The 21582-nt window shown below is 49.8% G+C and overlaps 1 protein-coding gene across 2 annotated transcripts in view; it reads left to right on the top strand.

Moving 5' to 3' along the window:
• Positions 1-7922: 7922 nt before the first annotated feature.
• KCNK5 (potassium two pore domain channel subfamily K member 5) overlaps positions 7923-21582 on the top strand; it is a 36421-nt gene continuing 22761 nt past the window's right edge. Inside the window, exon 1 of one of the 2 annotated variants that reach the window (XM_032650059.1) lies at positions 7923-8466. In XM_032650059.1, the coding sequence (XP_032505950.1) occupies positions 8281-8466 (186 nt within the window). In that variant the 5' untranslated portion in view covers positions 7923-8280. The remainder of the gene's footprint in view (positions 8467-21582) is intronic. The other variant, XM_032650060.1, reaches the window with a different exon arrangement.

The raw sequence follows: 21582 nt of genomic DNA, 5'->3' as shown, positions 1-21582 counted from the left end.
AGCTTACCTAGCTTCCAAAATGAATGTCAAGGTCAGCCTCTCTTTGAAGTCACTTGACTCTACCAGATACAGTCTGCCACCTTTGTGCTCCCTGCCCCCAACCCTGGATAGACTTTTACTGCTGTTTTGTCTCCTGGTCATTCAAAGGACCTTTGGGACAAGGACAGTGCCCAGTGCTGGGCACAGAGTCTGGCATATAGCAGTTGCTTTAAAAAAAAAAAAAAAAATTGAAGGAATGAATGAGTCAATACCCAAATGTATGAATATGAGGCGTTGTAAACAGTCACCCAAAGACACCGGCAGGATCAGTATGGTACCGTCATCCTACACACAAAGAGCAATTCTTCCACTGACCATCCACACTTCTTATCTCTAAAACCCCTATCTGTGTTGAGGGTGACCAGCAAAGGGAGCAGTCTGGAAGAGAACAGCGGGGACAGGCCACCATCTCCAAAAGAGGCACAACAGGCTACAGAGGAAGTTGCTCACTGATGGATAGAAGGGCAACAGAGATATCCCCACAGGGCTGACAGGCACACCCAGTCACCCCAACAATGCGTAGGGGAAGACCTGAGCCAGCAGGGCAAGGATTCTCAGCACAGAAGGAAACCAGGAGGCTGCAGGAGAGTTGGAGGAGGCCATGGGAAAGGCGGTGGTGACGACACGTGACCAGGTCAACGAGGAGATCCACACTCTCTGGGCTCAGGTCACCCTGAGCAAGTTACCTTGAACAAGTTACTTCACCTCCCTGAACCTCAGCTTCCGCATGTGTAAAATGGGCTAGTAATCCCCTATGGTGTCACTGCAACCATGAAATGAGAAAAGAATAATGACTAAATGCTTTATTTACCTGCATTATCTCATTTAGTGTTTATTAAATTTCTAGCACATAGTGAACACTTAAAAGCTACCTAATTGTTATTGCTACAGGCAAATTTGAAAATACAAATTAGCTCCCTGGGCCCCCCACCTTCTCCACTCACCTTTTCCTCTTCTATTCTCCTTCTCAACTAGCTCCACTCAATCACCCCGAACCTCCCTGCCCAAGGTGCTTACAGAGTCACCCAGCCAGGAACAACTTTGGTGGGCGGTAAGGGTGGTGCGTTCCTGTGAACCATCAGAACTTGTAAGAAATTTTCGGTTTGTGCATGAGTGCGTTTTTCTGAGAAAATGGCGCATAAATACTCAAAGGTGTGACCAAAACAAACAAACAAAAAGGTTAAGATCCACAGAAGTAAAGTGATAGGGTCTTAATGCCCTACTCCTTCCCTGAGTTTGAAAAGAGATCTTAGTGGGTAGGACAATGTTTAACACAAAGGAATGACTCTCAAATGGTAGAATTTCAAGGGTCAATGAAAGTTGGAGAGAAAGGTTTGGGGGTAGGTCCCATAACTGACGCCCTGCTATGTTACTCTAAAAATGACCCTGTCTAAGGAATAGCTTCGGGTGACCTCTGAACTGGTCAGAGTGGGAGCCTCTCTTGTTACCAAGTTGTTTTGGGGACAATAGAAATTTTAGATGTTGCCACAGAGCAATGAAATTCTAATATTATCATGTTCCACTTTTAAAGGTAAAGACATTGAAATGGCAATAGAGACCTATCTGAAATCTTCAAAAACAAATAATTCAGAATCAGTGCTCAAGCTCTACCCTTAACTCATAAGGACACGTTTCTCCACAGCTTAATTGGCTCTCAGAGCGAAGGACATGTGGCTTTGGTATTAAGAGTAACGGAAATCCTGCCAGGGAAACCCTTATCTGACTTCATTATTGTCACTTAGCCATGTCTCTCTCCTCAATACCTGGCTAATTTTTGTCCCTTCAAATATCTAACATTGGATTTACAAGTTCAACTTTCACTACTTGTTTTTATTGTGTTTTTCCCTTAAACCTTATACATAACATTTACCATCTTAACCACGTTGAGGTGGACAGCGCAGCAGAGTTAACTATGTGTTATGTGTATCTTGTTGGGCACCAGATTCCTAGGGCTTTTTTTTCTTTTTTTTTGGCTGCATTGGGTCTTCGTTGCTGCTCACAGGCTTTCTCTAGTTGTGGCGAGCTGGGGCTACTCTTTGTTGCAGTGCGCAGTCTTCTCATTGCGGTGGGTTCTCTTGTTGTGGAGCACAGGCTCTAGGCATGTGAGCTTAAGTAGTCATAGCTTGTGGGCTCAGTAGTTGTAGCTCTCGGGCTCTAGAGCTCAGGCTCAGTAGTTGTGGCGCACGGGCTTAGTTGCTTCATGGCATATCTTCCCGGACCAAGGATTGAACTCGTGTCCCCTGTATTGGCAGGCGGATTCTCAACCACTGCACCACCAGGGAAGTCCCCTAGAACTTTTTTATCTCACAAAATTGAAGCCCAGTGAATAATTCTTTTTTCCCCTCACCCCAGCCTTGGCAATTACTATTCTACTTTCTTTTTCCAAGAGTTTGACCACTTTAGATACCTCATATAAGTGGAAGCATGCAGTATTTGTCTTTTTTGTAACTAGATTATTTCATTTAGTGTTATGTCCTCAAGGTTCATCCATGTTGTAGCATATGACAGGCTTTCCTTCTCTTTTAAGGCTGAATAATATTCCATTATATGTGTATACCATTTTCATTACTGTTTTTTTTTTACTGCAACTATATGGCTCTGAGATTTCATTTTGCACAGTGATTTTATTTTATTTTTCCTGGTATAAAACATGAAGGTAACCTTATCACGTACCTTGAATTTACTGCTCAGAAACCTTTCTAATTGAATTAGCAGAGGATTTGTAGACATGAAAATTTAACAGATACTTTCCCCAGGTTTCCAAATGATCCATTAGAAACAAAGCAAGTTTATAAATTAACTGATAATCTTTCGTAATGCAAGCTATTTTATAAGGCATTTAAAACTGTCTCTCTTCCAAGCAATATGAAAAGAACAAAAATGAAAATATAATCTTTTGAGTTAAGAGTTATAAAGGTTTCTTTTTCATTTTTTAAATTTTTTTTTAAGGAAACAAGGTTTTCAGGTGACGTTGAACCACTTTATTCTTTTAATGGCTTTTTATATGCCTCCTTAGATCAGCCATGAATTTCAGAGGGGGATTATTCCCTTTGAAATTCCTGAACAGAATACAACAGAAATAATCTTAAACAGAAGTAAAACAGTAAATGTCTCAACATTATGAAAGGATCATCAAGCCATTCATTCACCAAGAGGATAAACCCTTCACCTAATTGAACCGAGGAAGAAATGACGAAAGTGGGTAAGGATCCTTTTGCGGCCAGAGCTTGGGAGCATGGCCTTGGAGAAAATAACTCTTCCGCTGTGCCAGTTTCTCACCTGGGAACCAGCTGAGTCTAGTGATGTGCTGCTACCAAGGTGAAACTCAATCATTCTTAAAGCTGATTGCCTTTCAAAAGATGGCGCTCCGGAGTGATTACCACCCATAAGCATAATAATAAATCCATTGGAATGTATTTATTAGCCGTTTAAGAGAATACACCCCCTCCCCCAATACACCTTTTTCCTCTTCTGTCCCTGAGGCTCAAATTGTGCAGACGTTCATTTGTTTCGGTACAGTTTATATTTCCCAAAGCCCCCACTGGCTGCTGTGCAGAGAATGGGCACATCTCCTGATCTCCATCGGAAACTGTTGATCCAAAAGTGTGGATAGGGCCAGGGAGTGAGGGAAAGGGCGGAGGAGGGGAGGAGAACATTCAACGCAGAAGGAGCCAAAGGAAAGCAAGAGAGGCAGGAGCGGGGAGAACGGAGAGCTGGGTTAAGGGGGTTGGGAAAATGTGGGAAGGGAAGGAATGGGGCCACAGAAGGAGAGGGTGAGGAGAATGAACGTGACATTGAGGGGGCAAAAAGAGGAAGGGGTCAGGGAATGGAGAAGTAGGCAATGTGGAAAGATAAAGCTGAAATTATAAAAACTTCAAATAAAACCCAATTCATCCCAAAGTCTCCTGCAGTGTTTCTGTGAGACAGTGAGACTGAAATAGGAAGAGGCCCTTTATTTTCTTAGGAAGAGAACGCAGGCTGGAGGTAGGAGAGGCATGGGAGAGAACTTTGCAAACAAAGAGAGCCTGTGGCCTCTCAAACTGCCCCCACCCCATGCTGGATGAACTGTTCACACCACAGTCCCTGACTTTATCCAGAGAGGGGGGTCTGGGACAGAAGCCTGGTCTCCCTACAGGCTGAGGGCTGGAGAGTCACAGTGCAGAGTTGTAGGAGGTGGGCAGGGGTTAAGGAAGAGGGCCCTGAAGTCTTCAGGGATGCAGAATTAGGAAACCTCGGGCTTCCCAGCTTCCTGCCCCAGGCTCCAGGGGACACACGTGGTGCCATAAAGGAGAGACAGAAACATCTACAAACCCAGATCATTCCTTCAAACCTGCATCCCTAGTCCCTGGGCTCCAGACTGATTTGGAGATACCACAGATACCATCCCCCAGGCCCCAAGGAAGACTCCCCATCCCGCAATGGGAAAAAAAAAGAAAAGTCCTTTGCCAGGGGTCAGTGCACAGCCCGCTGCTCTACCTGCCCACACAGAGGCACCAGGGTCAGGGCCAGCCTTTGATACGAGTGCTGGAGGGAGTGTGCCCCCTCCCCAACTTCTGGCTGTTGCTGGTTGAGAGACTTTGAACAAACTAACCCACCCAAGCTTCAGTTTCCTCACTGCAAAGTGGATGTAATGACAGGCCCTGCTTAAGATGCATGGAAAGGATGTATTGTGGCCTCAGGTTTATGAACCCTTGGTAGCAAGGTGAGTGAGAAATATCCCAGGTGAGTGTTTTTTGTTTTGTTTTATTGTTTGTGTTTTTAAAAGATAAATTCGGTTAATTTTTAAAATTCAGGTATAATTGACATGTAACATATTCATTTCAGGTGTACAACATACTGATTTGATATTTGTATGTATTGCAAAATGATCACCATAATAAGTCCAGTTGACATGTGTCATACACAGTTACAAAAATTTTTTTCTTCTTGTGATGAAGACTTTTAAGATTTCCTCTCTTAGCAACTTTCAAATATGCAGTACAGTATTATTTAATTATAGTCACCATGCTGTCTGTACATTACATCCCCAGAACCTATTTATTTTATAGTTGAAAGTTTGTACTTTCTAACCCCCTACACCCAACCCTCAACCCCCATCCCTGGCAACCCCCAATCTGTTCTCTGTATTTATGAGTTTATTAGGTTTGTGTTTTTTTTAATTTTACATATAAGTGAGATCATATGGTATTTGTCTTCTCTGTCTGACTTATTTCACTTAGCATAATGCCCTCAAAGTCCATCCATATTGTCGCAAATGGCAAGATTTCTTTTTTTTGTATTTCTTCCTCTTTTATGTATTCAATTTTAGTATTCCATTGTATATATATACCACAATTTTTTTATCCATTCATTCATCAGTGGACACTTTGGCTGTTTCCATGTCTTGGCTATTGTAAGCCGCAATGAACGTGGGGATGCATGTATGTTTTCGAGTTATTGTTTTCATTTTCTTTGGATAAATACTCAGAAATTGAATTGCTAGATCATATGGTAGTTCTATTTTTAACTTTTTGAGGAGCAGCCATACTGTCTTCCACAGTGGCTGCATCAATTTACATTCCTATCAACAGTGCACAGGGTTCCCTTTTATCCACATACTGGCCAACACTTGTTATTTGTTGTCTTTTTGATGATAGCCGCTCTGACAGGTGTGAGGTGAGATCTCACTGTGGTTTTGATTTGCATTTCTCTAATGATTAGTGATGTTAAGCATCTTTTCATGTACCTGTTGGCCATCTGTATGTCTTCTTTGGAACAATGTCTATTCAGATGCTCTGTCCACTTTTTAATTGAATTGTTTGTTCTTATTGATATTGAATTGTATGAGTTCTTTATATATTTTGGATATATAAAATATCTGCAAATATCTGCAAATCAGATACATGATTTGCAAACATTTTCTTGATTCAAAAGGTTGCCTTTTCATTGTTGATGATCTCCTTTGCTGTGCAGAAACATTTTAGTTTGATGTAGTCCCACCAGTTTATTTTTGCTTTTGCTGCCTCGGCTTTTGGAGTCAGATCCAAAAAATTATGACCTGATGTCAAGGAGCTTACCACCTATGTTTTCTTCTAAGAGTTTTATGGTTTCAGGTCTTATATTCAAATCTTTAATCCATTTTGAGTTAATCTTTGTGTATGGTATAAGATAGTAGTCTAGTTTCATTATTCTTTTGCATGTGGCTGTCCAGTTTCCCCAACACCATTTATTGAAGAGACTATCCTTTCCCCATTGTATATCCTTGACTCCTTTATTGTAAATTAATTGACCATGTTAATTTTGTGGGTTTATTTCTGGGCTCTCTTTTCTGTTCCATTGATTCATAAGTTGCTTGTAATGCCAATACTTTACTGTTTTGATTACTATAGCTTTGTAATATAGTTTGAAATCAGGAAGTGTGTTGCTTCCAGCTTTGTTCTTCTTTCTTAAGATTGCTTTGCCTATTCTGGGTCTTTTGTGGTTACATACAAATTTTAAGATTGTTCTATTTCTGTGGAAAATGCCATTGGAATTTCAGTAAGGATTGCATTGAATCTGGAGATTGCTTTCAGTACTACGGAAATTTTAATAATATTAATTGTTCCAATCCATAAGCACAGGATATCTTTCCATTTAGTTGTGTCTTCTTCAGTTTCTTTCATCAATGTCTTACAGCTTTCAGTGTACATGTCTTTCACCCTAGTGGTTAAGTTTATTCCTAGGTATTTTATTCTTTTTGATGCAATAAATAGAATTGTTTTCTTTATTTCCATTTCTGATAGTTCATTATTAGTGTATGGGAACACAACATATTTTGTATATTGATTTTGTATCCTGAAACCTTACTAAATTTGTTAATTAGTTCTAGCAGTTTTTTGATGGAATCTTTAGGGTTTTTTATATATAAATAATATCATGTCATCTGCAAATAGTGACAATTTTACTTCTTTTTTTTCCAGCTTGGATGTCTTTTATTTCTTTTTCTTGCCTAAGTGCTCTGGCTAGGACTTCCATTGGGTGTGTGCTTTTGACAAATATGTCTTTGACAAATTCATAAATTTATTCACTCCACTGCACAAATATTTGAGTGTTTGCTATATAACAAGCACTGGGGATATGTCATCAAACAATCCAGACTCCACCCCCGAGCTGTCATCATTTTAGTGTTTTATATTAGAGGGAATTTATTGCCAGGAGGAACATAAGACCAACAAGGGGGATAAGGAGTGTGTGTGTATGTGAGTGTATGTGTTTATGTGTCTGGGGCAGGGTGTTTGCAATTTTAAATATGCTTGGGAGTATGAAAGACATCAAGTGTTTCTTGTAGAATTGCAGTGCGTCTGTGGGGAGGGATATGAACAGTGCTGCCTCTGACTGCTCTTTCTCAGATGTTCACCAGGGCAGGTGAGACTGGGGTGAGAGGAAGGAGTCACACCTTTGTGACTGGTTTAGTTCCTAATATCCTCTGACTTTCTCCGGTCCCTTTCTAATGTCCTTTCCCCAATCTTACAGGAAGGCGTGTGAGACAGAAAGACAGAGAATCAAGCTTTCTTGGCAGAAACATCAATAAATGAAAACTGGCTTATAATGAAAATAACAATAGCAATAACTTCCTGACCCCAGTCCTTAGGTACACATTCATTTTAGTTAATACACCATCACTAGTAAGAAACGTGAGTCCAAGAGACCACAACGCCTCCGGGCATGCGGGGCGCGTAGCCTACCCTGTCGGCGGCCCTGGGGAGCGAACATGGTCCGCAAGTGCTTCCAGCGCGCACCTAGCGGTAACTCTGGGACCAGCCGCGGGGCCTGCACGGGGCGGGGCCTGCACGGGGGCGGGCCCTCAGCGGGCCCCTCCTCCACGGGCAGAGCGCAACGGGCCCGGGTTAAAGAGGCGCGCGGAGGCGGGCGCGGCGCACACTGCTGTGGCGCGCGGAGAAGCGGCGCACGTGTCTCCGGGCGTTCGGCCTTGGGTTCACCCAGCTGCTTTAGCTCCCGCGGTCCAGGGTGCCCCCTCGGCCCCCTTGGTGTCCGCCCACCTCTGGCCCGCGTGAGGAGGTCCCGCACAGTTCCCTGCGCTCAGTGGGCCAACTTGCAGGGGCAGCTGTGTCGGTGGAGCGGCGCCGGGTTGAACGGGGCACTGCGCATGCGGAGCTCCAAATTCAAACAGCTGTTTCCAGAGGCTGGAGGGCGGGTGAGACCGGGAGCCGCTGGGGTTAGCTGAGGCCTTCTCATTCTCCAGGAGGTGGCCTCTCGGGAGCCATGGTGGACCGGGGCCCTCTGCTCACCTCGGCCATCATCTTCTACCTGGCCATCGGGGCGGCGATCTTCGAGGTGCTGGAGGAGCCGCATTGGAAAGAGGCCAAGAAAAGCTACTATACGCAGAAACTGCATCTGCTCAAGGAGTTCCCGTGCCTGGGCCAGGAGGGCCTGGACAAGATTCTGCAGGTGAGCTGGAGGTTTGGAAGTGAAGGGGAGCGCCTCGCAGCTTTGGATAACCCTCACTCCCTGTGGGTGGTCCCGGGGTGACCGGAGAGGATGTCTCCCCATGAGTCTGACTGCTGGAATCTGCCGTTCACCCGTGGGCGCAGGAGTCTCCCACGCGCGCGGAGACTTTGGAACCCAGTTTGTCCCGAGGGAAGAACTTAGGCTTGACCCCCGGGTGAACCAGGGCCCGCAGTGGCTCGGTGTGGGTGTGCGGGTACCTCCCTGGTTGGAGGAGGCTGTGGGGCGGATAAAGGCGTTTGTCTTTCCTTGGAGACGCTCCCAGAGTTCGGGAGACCCGCCGGGTGCCGCCTCCTCGCTTCTCTACCTCCCAGCTCCGGGGCCAAGTGCGGCACCCGGCCGGCTTTTTTCGGCGTTTCTTCACCAGCCCGGCGGAGTGGCGCGAGGCTCCCCCGCCCCCGCAGGGCTCGGGAGCGGTGGGGTCCGGGGCTCTGTCGGGCCTGAGCCCCCGGGATGCGGGCTGGTGGCCAGAATGCTGGGGACGCGCGCAGGCTTCCGGGAAAGCTTATCTCGCGGAGACATCCCCGAAGGGCTCGGAGTTCAACTTTGTGAAAGTAACAGGTTGAACAAAAGAACAACACCCGGAGAGCCCCTTTTCGGGGGACGGGGCGGGATGGGGGTGGGGCGGCGGGCAGAGAGGTTGTATAGAATGGGAGGTTGGGGGAGAGTTTCTCCTCCATGTTGGCATTGGTTCATATGCCCTATGGATGGCATTGATCTCACGTGGATAAACTGTGGGGCTTGTTTGGGGATCGAAGACTTCTACCCCAGTTTCTCGAAGGTTCTTGGCCTCAACCTTTCACGCTTCTTGGCCTTGCAGGGATGGCCTCCCTCCAGTGGAACGGCCAGACCTGGGTAAGAGCCCGTGAAGGCTCTAGGTTGTGAGGTGGAGTGGAGATATTGTCCAAGGTGTTACATTTCTCTTGGGGTAAAAGATGCCGGAAAGGAAGTTTGATGAGAAACAATCTTTAAACTGCTTGCGGCTCCCCAGTCCTTTATGGCTGTGTAGTTGTCTCTCATTTTTCTGGCCTCAACAGCCCGTATGTAAAATGGGAAGAAATGTGTAGATATCTCGCCTGTGGTACCCCCTTTTTGTCCCCAAATCGACGGACATTCCCACAGGTGAGCATATAGGTGCCTGCTAGCAGCCGGGCAAATAAAGACGTGTCCTCTTAGGAGCCAGTAGAAGGGGAGGTTTAGGCCAGAAGGTTGGGTGTTGGATTTTAGTGGGGACCCCCCTTCCCCGGGAGCAGTTCCCAGGGCGGGGGCCGTTGGTAGGTGAGGCTGGTGGGAGTATGAGCTTCAGAAGGAAGTAGGGTGTTTTAGCTCCTGATAGCAGGAGTTCTGGGCAGCTCTGCCTTCCTTGAGATGGGTGACTGCCCTGTGTGTGTGTGTTGGGGAGGGAGGGTCACTTTATAATTTCCCTTGAGGAAACAATTCCTCTGTAGAACGCGTTGTTGTTTACTTGTCTCCGGGGCTTTGTTTAGAGGGGGAAGAAGGCAGGCGGGGATGATAAAGAATCGAGCTGCCCTCGAAGTGTTTGCCTCTTTGCTGCTTCTCCGCTACTGCAGGGGAAGGAAGGAAAGAATTCAAGGCTGAATGTGGGAAAATAAAGTTCAAAACATGAGGAGAAGGGAAAAGGGGGGGGGAGTCGGGGTGAGGCAGCCGGGTGCAGCTGGTGGTTATAATAGCTTTGGAGGTTAGGCAGCTTTCCTAAGGTGTCTTAAGCTTTCTTAAGGAGCAAGCAAGATGCCTGGTATTTTGAGGTCCTTTTAAACCCGCCAGCGATTACCCCCCAAAAGCCGACAGGTAGCTTCAGGAAAAGGATTTGGGCATCAGGCCAGTCTGATTTGGAGGTGATTATGGACAGGCCTGTCCCCATCCCCAGCCAACCTCTCAAGCCATCTGCAACTTGGCGAATCCCCTCCCTTCATAGGAAGAACCCCAGAAATGAGAACGAACCAGTGGAAGCATTTCGCCAGCATCACATTCAGTCTGCAGAAACCTGCCCGGCTTCGCTTGCTGATCTGGGACTCGGGGCACTGCTGCAGGCCACAGGAAATTGGTTTAAGGAAAAATGAAACTCAAAAATCTTCTTTCCCATCTGGCTGCTCCTGCATTTTCCCCTGAGTTCTGTGTTTTATCAGGTTCTGAATAATCACCTTTGTAATCCTAAAGAAAGTCCCTCAGTTGGGAATTCCTGGGGTAGGGGCCCACCCCCCCGGGAAAGGCTGTTGGAAGGGGGTGGGGTGCAGCCTGGGTTGGGGTTTTTCTTAGAGTGGATGTTGTGTGTGTACTTTCACAGGCGTGAGAAAGGGAGTTAAGGCACCTTTCTTTAGATCTTTGGAAATAGTCCCTGAGTTGTCAGGTGCTTCCTCCCTGTTCATGCTGTGGTTGAACTGAGGCGGAGGCTGACTTTCAGAGGCTCAGCGCCCCATTGGCCTCGGACCACGTGGCCGCCCCTCCTTCCTGCCTTCAGAACCACCCTGAACGCTTTTGCTCTCAAGCCTGCTCCTGCAGGTGCTGGTGACCCGCTCCCCCAGCCCCTTCCTAAATGGCAGAGGCTCCCGCGAGGGGATTTGGCATTGACCAAGCGCTTAGCGTGTTGGGCGCTGTAGGCGGTATTCGGCGTTTTATGAGAGGGCGCAGGCTGGTTTTGCCATCCGGCTTGGCCATTTACCCATCAGACCATTTAACTTTGCGTCTCTTTCCTCATATGCAAAATGGGGGTCTGGTGAAGGTCAAGTAAAGTGGAAGCATTAGGCGTTGGGTGTGTACAGGTGAAACTGAGGAGTGCGAGCCTCCCTCTGCTGCACACGTTGAGGACACGTTGACTAGGGCAACTTGCTAGGTGCTTTATTAGTCGGGTACTCTTTACAGCACCCTTACGTGTTCAGATAAGGAAACTGAAGCCCAGGGGAGTTACCAGGAGGGCACAGGCTGGGGTGGGACCCAGGCAGTCTGCCTCCAGAGCCTGCTTCTCGTACACCCTTGCCCTCCCCCTTAGGCATATGAAGCTGCTGAATGGTGCGTCTGTCAGTGAGCTTAGTAAATTGGTTCAGCTGGACTCTGGTCTGCTGGGAAATTCTATTTTCTCTTTCCCCTAGAACAGGCATGGGCACGCAGGTGTCTCCTGTGTTGTGCCTGGCTGAGCCACACCTCCTCCATTACTGAAATAAGCAGCAGTCCACCCCGTCCCACTTCTCCTTTGGGGGTGCGGTAGGGGTCGCCCCAAGCCCTGCCTTTCGCTGGCACACTCCATCCCTAATTGGGTTTTCTTAAACTGCTCATGTAGCTGACCTGTTCCCGGAAGCCTCTTTGATCCTGCTGGCCAGACCAGATCCTGTGTGCCAGACCTCTCTCCTTTTATTTTCTGGGCCCTTCGTACTCCCCTACACATGTTCCAGTCCATAGTAATAAGGCTAATTCCAATTTTGAGGTTCTGACATCCTGTTATTAACACCAGTCCTCCTCCTAAAACTTAAAAAAATATAACTGTGGATCATGTAGTTAAATCACATCTGACCAAAATGCGCATACTGGGCACGTGACTTGAATTTTGGGGGGAACCGAGGGTTAACATGAAAACCTCTTTTGTTTCAAACCTTGCTGGAAATCGGAAAGCGCACTGGTTCACTTAACTGCCTTTGTATGTAAAGGGAACACAATAGATCTTTTGATTATCCAGAATCACGGAGGCCTCTGGGTCATTCATTTGGAATTGAACTCTCACTGTCTAAGACTGCAGAGATGGAAAGTGGAGAAGTTGGGTTTTTGAAAGGAAATAGAAGAAAGAGGTTCCTTCCTAAAGGCTCATTTTCTTATTTATGTTCCGCTCAAAGTTGAGGGCAGCCAAAACAAAAAAAATTCTCAAATCGCTAAATCTGCTTTAGTTAACTACTCTGGTTAGTTTTAACAGTTAAGGTGAATTTTTATTGAATCGTTTTGAGAGTTTCACTAGAGCCCTTAGGATGATTACAGATGGCACAGTAATAGAGGCTTATTGAGGGTAGAGATTAGCAAGTGTTGAAATGTTCTAGTGGGGGTGGGGGGAGTCCTATAGGAGGGGGTGTAGGGGAGGTGATGACTGCTGCTTCTAAGTATTTTCCTCAGGTTTTGCTCTATTTATAGTCTGGCATTTAAAAGAAACACAATCCTCTGGTTTTGGATGCTATGCTTGGCTGGCTGTGACCCCAGGCCACGAGCTTTCATCTTGAACTTGGTTGTTTGCTGTTAGGTTGGCCTCAGCCTCTGAACTCTTTGTCTGTGGGGTGGGGGGAGTGGGGGGAAGGGAAGTACCAGGCTTTGGGGAACAGGGAAGCCGGGCTGCTGAGACAGAACCCCCAAGAGAGTCTTTGTACAAATTGAGATGCTCGATCTTAGTGGTACCTCAGGAACCACTTGATTGGCCTGAACTGGGGTGATAGAGAGAGGTCAGATGAGGTAGGCGTGTGCAATAGGTTCACCTCCTGGTGTTCCTTTTGGGGAGCGGAGAAGGTAGAGGTGAATCCCCTTGGAGATTTTGCTGAGAGTCCCTCTGAACCCCTGGAATAAGTGGAGGAGCCCTGACCTGTCGATCCTCCCCACAAGGGTGGGTTGACATGGATAAAAGGACACGCTGCCCTCCGCAGGGATCTTTGTTCACGTGCCACTCACCTCACTGCTGCAGGCCCCTTCCTGTTGCTGAAAGAGTCACCATCCAAGCGCTGGGTCGCGCCATCACGTCACCCTCAGAGGTTGCTTAGAACGGTGCTTGGCACATAGCAAGGCTCATCACGCGTTAGCTGCTGCTGCCACTCACCTCCTAGATGCCCCTACTGTGCGATGGGGCCATCCACGCACAAGTGTAGTGAGCACAGAGTCAGGAAGACCTTAGTGCAGGAGAAAGGTCAACGGACTTTTTGTTTTGAATTATAGTGAAAAATACATAACGAAGTTTACCTCCTTCACCTCTTTTGAGTGCTGTTCAGTAGGGTTACGTATATTCACATTATTGTGAAAGCAGGTCTCCACAATTTTTTCAACTTGCAAAACTGAAACTCTAGACCTGTTAAACACCTCCCCTTTCCCCCTCTCCCCAGGCCCTGGTAACTACCATTCTACTGTTTCTGTGAAGTTGACTGCTTCAGGTATCTTATAAGTGGAATCGTACAGTATTTGTCTTTTTGTGTAAAATGGTACATCCACTAAGGAAGACCATATAGAGGTTCCTTAAAAAAATTAAAAATAGAACTACCATATGATCGAGCAGTTCCATGTCTAGGTATATATCAACCACCTTTTTAAAAAGCTAGAGAGAGAAGGGAGGATAGGATGGTGGATCTTTCTTCACCGCAGCCCTCAGGGAGGTGTAAAACTGCATGACGGTCCTGTATTGCAGCCAGGGGGCAGAGGGGTGAGGGCCAGATGACGAAGCTCTCTGGGTTTAGCCAAAGAATTTGAACTCACCAAATTTTTGCCATTTTAAGGTAGGGGAGTGAACAGCATTTCAGAAAGTTTCCTCTTCCTTCACAGCTGTTTGCAACTTAAAAGAAGTAGAGTATTCTACTCTAAATTATCGGCTGTTTCTGTGGGCTGATCGTTTCACCCTATGGGTGTTCTGGTAAGGATGCCTCCTCTCTTTCTCCTTCCAATGTGTTGGAGTGTGGGTCTTTCCCCAAAAGCCCACAGATCTCACAGCACCTCCCCCAAAAGAGCCCACCCGCACTCCCTCACACCCAGCTTGCAGTTAGGGTACCTCTGTCTTCCTTCCATGAACCCCTTGGGAGGTCCAGGTCTGGGTCCCCTCCATTTGATGACCTTCCCAGATTATACCTTCTTTGCTTCTGTAGGTAACAGTGCGGGTAGTGTGCTCCAGCTCTGTACAGCTCTGCCTGAGGCATCTCGGCTTTTTGTGAGCAGTTAACCTGGCCCCCAAACCTCAGAGACCTGGGCAAAGTTAGGGGATCACAGAAGGGTCCCTCCCTGCCTGCTGTCACTTCTGTGTGCACTGAAGCCTCAGAAACCAGGTGGGGCTTTAGCCCTCGGGAGCTCAATCTAGTTGGGGAGAGAAACAGGGCCACAGTGGTGAAATGAGGGAAAATGTAGTCCTGGTGCCCAGTGATGGGTTGCATATGGTGAGGCTGGAGAGATGGATGAGGGTCAGAGGGCCTCAGAGGATTCGGTTCCTGTTTCCTGAGGCCTGTAGAACCCTGTGGCCTGTGGGGCATCTGGCTCTGAACAAAACATAGCCCCTGCCCTCAGAGAGCCCCTACTCTAGAGAAAGACAGGTGAGGAGCTTGTTACCTGACATTGGTAGGTACACCTGGAGGTTCCAAGCATGTACCGTTGAGAGATTAGTTTCTGCTCTCGAAGTTAAAGAAGGGGGGATTTGAGGCAGCCAGGAGGGATGAGTGGTGTGAGCTGCAGCCCCTGGGAGCTCTCTGCTGAGTACCTCCCATGTGCCAGGCTGGTTCTTTACCTGTTGAACCTGTCCTGTGGGTGAGGTGTTACTTCTCTGCCCATTGTCTAGGAAACCGAGGCCAAGGGGTTTGCCCAGGGCTACATGGCTAGCCAGAGGCTAAAATTCACCCTTCCTTGCTGACTGCAGAGCCTTGGGGCCTGACCAGGAGTGGAGGTAGAGCCAGGAGGTAGAAGTGATGGGAGTGGGCAGGGATTGGGGGCCGGAGGTGGGGGTGATTCCAGCTAATGGTTACTGAGCACTTGCTTCACCACAGGCAGTGGGAACTGTATGTGCGTCATCTCGTAATCCTCACAGCAGCCCTTTGCTGGAGGTACTCTTACCAGCACCACCTCAGGGCAGGAGCAACAGAATGGATAGTTCGAGTTCACTCATTTGCCCGAGGCTGTACAGCTAGGAAGTGGAAGAATGTGGATTTGAACCCAGAGCCCACACTCTGAACCATTCTGCTCGATGTGAGACGGAAAGGTGGCAAAAACAAGCAGCAAAGGCCTAGAGGTGGGAAAATGGCGTCTGCAGAACCTTAGGGTGCATCGGGCGGTTCTCTGTGTGGCTGGCTGATTACTCAGCCTTGGGGCCTTGAGCAAGTCAGTCTCCTAGTCTGTGAAATGGGACAACAGTTCAGTATTGCCCTCAGGCCTGCAGAATCCACATTTGACTGAGTGCCTGACACATGCAACTGGTGATTTGCTGTGTGTTAGCTGTTCTCTGACACCCCGTCTCTCTAGGGTCGGGGGTGGGGTGCTGCTGTTCCTGATGCCCAGTTCAAGCCCCACTGTATATTGAGCTCCCAATCTGGAGATGGAGACACAGATGATAAAACCCACCAAAACTCCTGGCGGAGTCCCCACCATTTTCCATTTCCTGCACATTCACCCAGCACCTCCCTCAGTGGAAGGTGTATTTCCTCTTCCCTTCCAGCAGAGCCCTGCTCCCTCCTCTGCAGAAAGAGGACCAGGCTTTCTCTGCTCAGTCCCGGCTCATCCCAGGCGTTTGTTAAAGCTCTTCCCTTCCCCAGAGGATTCCTGGGTCCAGATGGCCTCATGGGTGCCATCCCCGGAGGGTGGTCACGCGGGATGTGGGGTCAGAGTTGTGCTCTCCCTGGGGCCAGACACCACCCGTCTCCCCTCTCAATAGGCCCTTGCTGGCCAGGTCCCTTGGATTGCCTTTGAAGTGTCCATTCTGGTTTTCCCCTCCTAGCTAAATATTTAGGTTTCCTGCCGAACTGTTTAGGCAGTATTGTGTACTTCTGGCTGTTGTCACCTCCCATGGCCACTGTAATCTGGCTAAGGTTGCCTAGCTGACGCCTCCCATTAGGGAGAGGCTTGCCCCCAGGCTAGGCTAGAAGCTGTGTGGGGAGGGGCTTACCTGGGGGACAGGGCCAGCTTGGCTGTTCCTGTAGCCTGGTGGCGGGCCCTGTGGGTTGCAAGGGGTATTGTAGGCCACAGCAGCTGAGGAGGACACAGCGGAGCCCCCTCCCTTTGTCTGTGTGACCGGTGCTTGGGGCTGGAGCTGGCGTCGGGAAACCCTTATCTGAACCACTGTGCAGGGAAAAGCTGATTCTAACATGGATTCTGATCCTCCCCACAGTACTGGTTTGTGCTGTGTGACCCTGGTCAGACTTCACCTCTCTGGACTCTGCTTCTTGGGAGTAAGTTCAGCCTTTCATTCAAGAAGGCTTGGAGAGCCTGTTAAATTAGGCCCAGCTAGACTGCAGGAGCCCTGTGTGGGCAGCGCCATGTCTCCCTACTCAGTTCCTAGCTCAGTAAGTGACTGGCTCAGAATGTGTCTGTTGGGCCCCCCGGGTGCCCAGTGGTGTGCCTGGCTCGGACGGGGAGGCCAAGATTCATGTGGACCTTTGGGTTGGAGTCTAGTCATGAGGGGCCCAGCCTCCTGCCAGGTCAAGGTGGTTACCTGGGTGAATTGAGCCAGGCCGGGCTCTGGCCCCAGAGAACAGAAGGGGAGCGGCTTTATCAAAATTTACGCCCATTTCCTCCTTCTAGCCTTCCAGCCTCACGAGGCGGTGCCAAGTTGCCTGGTGGTCAGCCACAGGCTTTAAACTCACACCGCCTTTGCAAGCTGCGCCCTGAGCCCCTGGCTTCATCAGAAAGTAGGAGTGATGGTATCTGTCTCTCGGGGCGCGAAGACCACAGGAGAACACAAGAGGAAGGTGCGCTACGAGTTCACCTTTAAGACCAGCTCAAGGTTATCTTCTCCCTTTTGAGGGACTTTACAGAACAAACAGCTCTGCTTCTCTGGGTCTGTTCATCGCCAGGAGTCCCCTTACGCCTTTCCCATGGGATGAACAAGGCCTGTCTGCGTGAGCATGCCTAGCAGGCCTGTCCTCCCCAGGGTAGGTGGTTTCTGCTTTCAAGGAACTTGAGAAAGAGCAGAGACCCAGTCCTTTGTGCAGATATTTACCAGGCACATACCATGTGCCCAGGCCTGTTTTGAGACCTGCTGTAAAGGGGATGAGCCGTCCCTGCCTGTCAGGGAATGTCCTCAGACCACGTACCACGAGGGCACGAGGGGTGCGGGGTGGGGCGGAGCAGGGGGAAGGCCAGGCTGTTTGTAAGGGAGAAGGGTGTGTTCCTATAGCCCTTGGGCATGACTGCAGCCTGCAGGCATTAGGCCTTTTCTACCCCATGGCGCACCCCTTGGGGCAGAGCTGACTAGGGACGTTGGCACCAGGGGATGGAGCAGAAGTGTTGCCTGCAGCACCTGGGTGATACCCAGGCTTTGCACCCTCCCCACATCCCCACCCTTGGCCTTACCATGGGTCTCTGCAGACCTACTCACCTAAAGTGCCTTCCTGTGCCCTCTGTGAGGTCTGGCAGTGAAATGTCATCCCTTTTGCTATATGGGAAAACTGAGGCCTGGTGAGAAGCTGGGACAGACCGTCTCTAGAACCAAGCTTGGGTTAAACTAGCTGTGCTTGCCCAGGTCCAGAGCCTTTCTTCGCCAAGCCAAGTTTGTCACCCCACCTCTAATCCCCTTTTGAACAGCCTTTAAATCAAAATCTTGATGTGTGTTAGGGTGCAGAGCACTTATTTCACTTACACTAAACTGGCCTGATTTCCTAAATTGTCCCAGCACACCCTTTCCTTGAGTGCCAGCTTTCCTACGCACTAGTGAGTTTTTCTGAAATAAGAGGCAAAGGTTGAAGTTGTGGTCAACCATAGGCTCAGAAAAAAGGATTTTTTTCTAGGCCCTTCAGAGCCTGGGGCAGAAGTAGTCTGATGTCTCCCCAGGGAGTTTCCCCATCACAGGACCTTGCTCCCCAAGTGTCTGAGCCCAAGGAGCTGTTGTTGGCTGGTTTCTTGGAGGCTGGCAGGGATGGGGGAGGAGGGTCAGGCTCTGGGTGCCACTCCTGGCAGCAAATCATAAAATGTGAGGCTGAAGGGAGCTTAGTGGTTATCTAACTAGCCTCCCTTTAGAGCCCTGAAGCCAAGGCCTAGACCTCGGGAGGTTATGTAACTTTTCCAAGGTAACTGTGCTCACCAGGGCTGGGAAAGTACAATAAAGGAGTAGGTAGAGCTAAGTGGGGCAGTTAGGGAAGGCTTCCTGGAAGCAGAGGCCACAGGAGGTGAAAGGTAGTCAATTACTGCCACGGCAGTCAGGGATCCTGATAGAGTGAGATTGGAACGCTTGACTCAGAAAACCCTCCATGGCTTCTCCCCCAGACTCAGAGCCAAAGTCCTTGCAGCAGCCCAAGTGATTTGGACTCTGTTCCCTGTGTGGTCTTGCCTCTGTCTGGAGCCCTACCCTTGATCCCAGCTCCAGACAGGAGGCCATGCCCTGAGGGTGGGGAGGCATTCTAAAACCCTGCACACTGACAGCACGTTTCAACTTTTACCAAGAACTCAGGTCTATGTCCACTGATAAATAAGTCACCCTGCAGGTGGAGTGGAGGGAGGTGTTCCAGCAGTCAGACCACAGCAGTGACTGCAGCTGGCACCTGGTGAAGGAAAGGCAGGTGGGGGCCATCCCACACCCTGGGGACTCCCAGCCGTGGGACCACAGACAACCACAGACAACGTGGAAACTCATTTTGCAGATAAGGCAACTGAGGCGAATAAGTTATTCAAGGTCACACAGCTAGTTAGTGGCCTGGACCCAGGCCTTCTGGGTCCAGAGCCAGAGCCCTGCCCCACTTAGACCCCGTGGTGTCCTAAATCAGCTTTCCCCTGTGCTGGGCCACCAGCCCCTCCTAGAGACTGAGTTTTCTCCTTGGGCCCTGATGGCTCCAGCTCCCCGGAAGCGGGCTGTGCATGCTTTCTGACCCTTCGCTGAGAACTGCTCTCGTCAGCCTTTGTGGGTTCTGACACTGGTCACTGTTCTGACCACATTGACCATATATAGGTTTGTTTGCTCTTCTCAGCGTGAAAAGTCTTAAAGCAGGACAAACCTGCGTTAGGTTAAGTAGGTGCCGCAGCTCAGGGCGGAGGCCATCAGCTCCATCCCTGCCCTCCAGCCTGTTCCCCTGGCATCCTTACGGACCTGTCAGGCTCTGACCCTTCACTGCAGGGTTTGTGGGTCAGGGGACCCAGAGACCGAACTCTCGAGAAAGAATCAAAGACCTGGAGTCGTGAGGTACAGTTTAGTTTGCCTCTCGGCTATAGGGTTCCTGTCTGAGTCCGCACATTACCTGCTACCGCCCCAGCAGCTAAACCCACACTTGTGACACATCCCTGACTTGGCTTCCCCAGGGCTAAGCCCGAGCTGCGCTGTGGTCTGCACCTTGGGAGGGAACAGCTTTCGTCTTGCCTTTCTCCTGGGGTGTAAGCACTGCTCAGATCTGCCTGCGTGACTGGGGACAGACTGGCTGTTTTGTAGCCTGCTGAGGACCCCGGGGCAGGCCCTTCACGGACTTGAATGTTGATTTTTGGCTTGGGTGCTCCTTGAGTCTGATGCAAGGTTCTTGTTCCTCCCATGCCCCCAGGTACAGGATGGCACCTGTTCAGACCCACTGGAGGAGAAAGAGCGGCAGCCCCATCCCCTCCCCATAGCTCCTGTTCAAATAAAACTCTTGCCTCCCGGGTCGAGGAATGCATCCTGACAGTGTTGGCTTTGGAAGAGTGCCCTCCCCTCCTCAGCATCCCGCCCCCTTTGGAGCAGCGGGTGGAAGGGCTGCCTCTGGCTGAGGGATAGTGCTGAGTGGGCTGAGCAGAGCACGCTGGTGCAGTAATGTCTTGTCAGCACCCCCCGGGGAGCAGGAAAAGGGAGGGTGTCCTGATTATCAGCTTTTCAACACCCCATCCCCCAGACTCCAGCGGCAGCCCTGAGATCTACTGATGAGTGGCCCAGGGACTGGGGATTGGAAGACAGAGCCGGGTCCTGGGCCTGGCTCAGCTGACTTGCTGTGTGACTGGGCCAGGTCACTGCCCCTCTCTGAGCCAGGGACTTTGTTCACTAAGGCCAATTAGACTCTTAGCGCCAGCTGTATGCCCAGTGCTGGTTCAAGGTTGTGGGAATTATGAGACATTATCCTTATCTTTGAGGTTGGGGCCGGGCCCTGCGGTGTATATGAAGGATTATTGAATAGGGGTGCAGCATGTTGTAGGGGACTCGTGTGCTCCAAGGTAGAAACGTTGCCACAGGCTGGGGCCGCCAGGGAAGGCTCCCCTGGGAAGGCTCCCCTGACCCTGGAGTTGGCCTTCTTTTGAGCCCCATCATTTTCTGGTTACCTCCTTCTCCCCCACGTCAGAGCACATTGCACTGGGGGTTGTGCCTTGTCTGCACTCCTTCCCCCTCCCACGAGGCCCTCGACTGCCCCATTGGATCCCAAACCTCACACTGTGTACGAGGGTAATGATTAATGAACATCCGAACTGTGAAGCTGTGTCTCTCTCTCCTTTGGCCTCTGTCCCACCAGCCCCCAAAACCCAAAGGTAGGACTACCAGCGCCCACCTCCAATCTGGAAAACTCCTGCCCCGGGCCCTTCGCATGGGGACCATGCCTGGCCAGATTCTACCCCAACCCAGCAAGCACTCTGGGACGGCCCCCCACCCTGCTGCCCATCACGTGCACGGGGCACATGAGTGGGGACGCTCTGCCCTCTGTTGGGACAGGTCGATAGGTTGTCTGGGGAGGTGCGTCAGCATCCCCCCTACCCTCCCACACCCCTGCCCCGGGCGTGCACCTGTCTGGACCCAGGGCTGGGGCAAGGCAACTTCTGAGTCATGAGGGGCCACTTTTGAGTCCTGCTCTAGGAAGTTTCTGTCTCCACGATGCCAGGGCTTCAGAGTTCGTAGGTCTCAGTCTTGGCATGCCCTCTCTCTTTGGAATGCCCCAGGGCTGAGGGCTCCCTGTGGCCAGACGCCCCGTCTCTTCCACCAGCTCTGTGTTGGCGTCACTGTGTACGTGTCTTAAAATTTTCACTTGCCAAAGCCGGTTTCCATCTGTGTACACACTCCACTCCCAGCCACCGCTGCACTGCGCACAGGTTGATCCCTGCTTATTGAGTGACCTGGTAGGCTCTGGCCTGTGGAGTAGGAGACCCTCAGACAGACCAGCAGGGGCACCTGCTGGGGCCCTGGGGCAGGGGTGGGTTCCCAGGGCTTCGATTTGGTGTTCTCAGTGGGGCTGAGCTATGAGC

This window comes from Phocoena sinus, chromosome 11 (assembly GCF_008692025.1).
Source record: "Phocoena sinus isolate mPhoSin1 chromosome 11, mPhoSin1.pri, whole genome shotgun sequence".
In the NCBI taxonomy this organism is placed as follows: domain Eukaryota; kingdom Metazoa; phylum Chordata; class Mammalia; order Artiodactyla; family Phocoenidae; genus Phocoena; species Phocoena sinus.
This window is presented reverse-complemented; position numbering and strand designations above follow the sequence as displayed.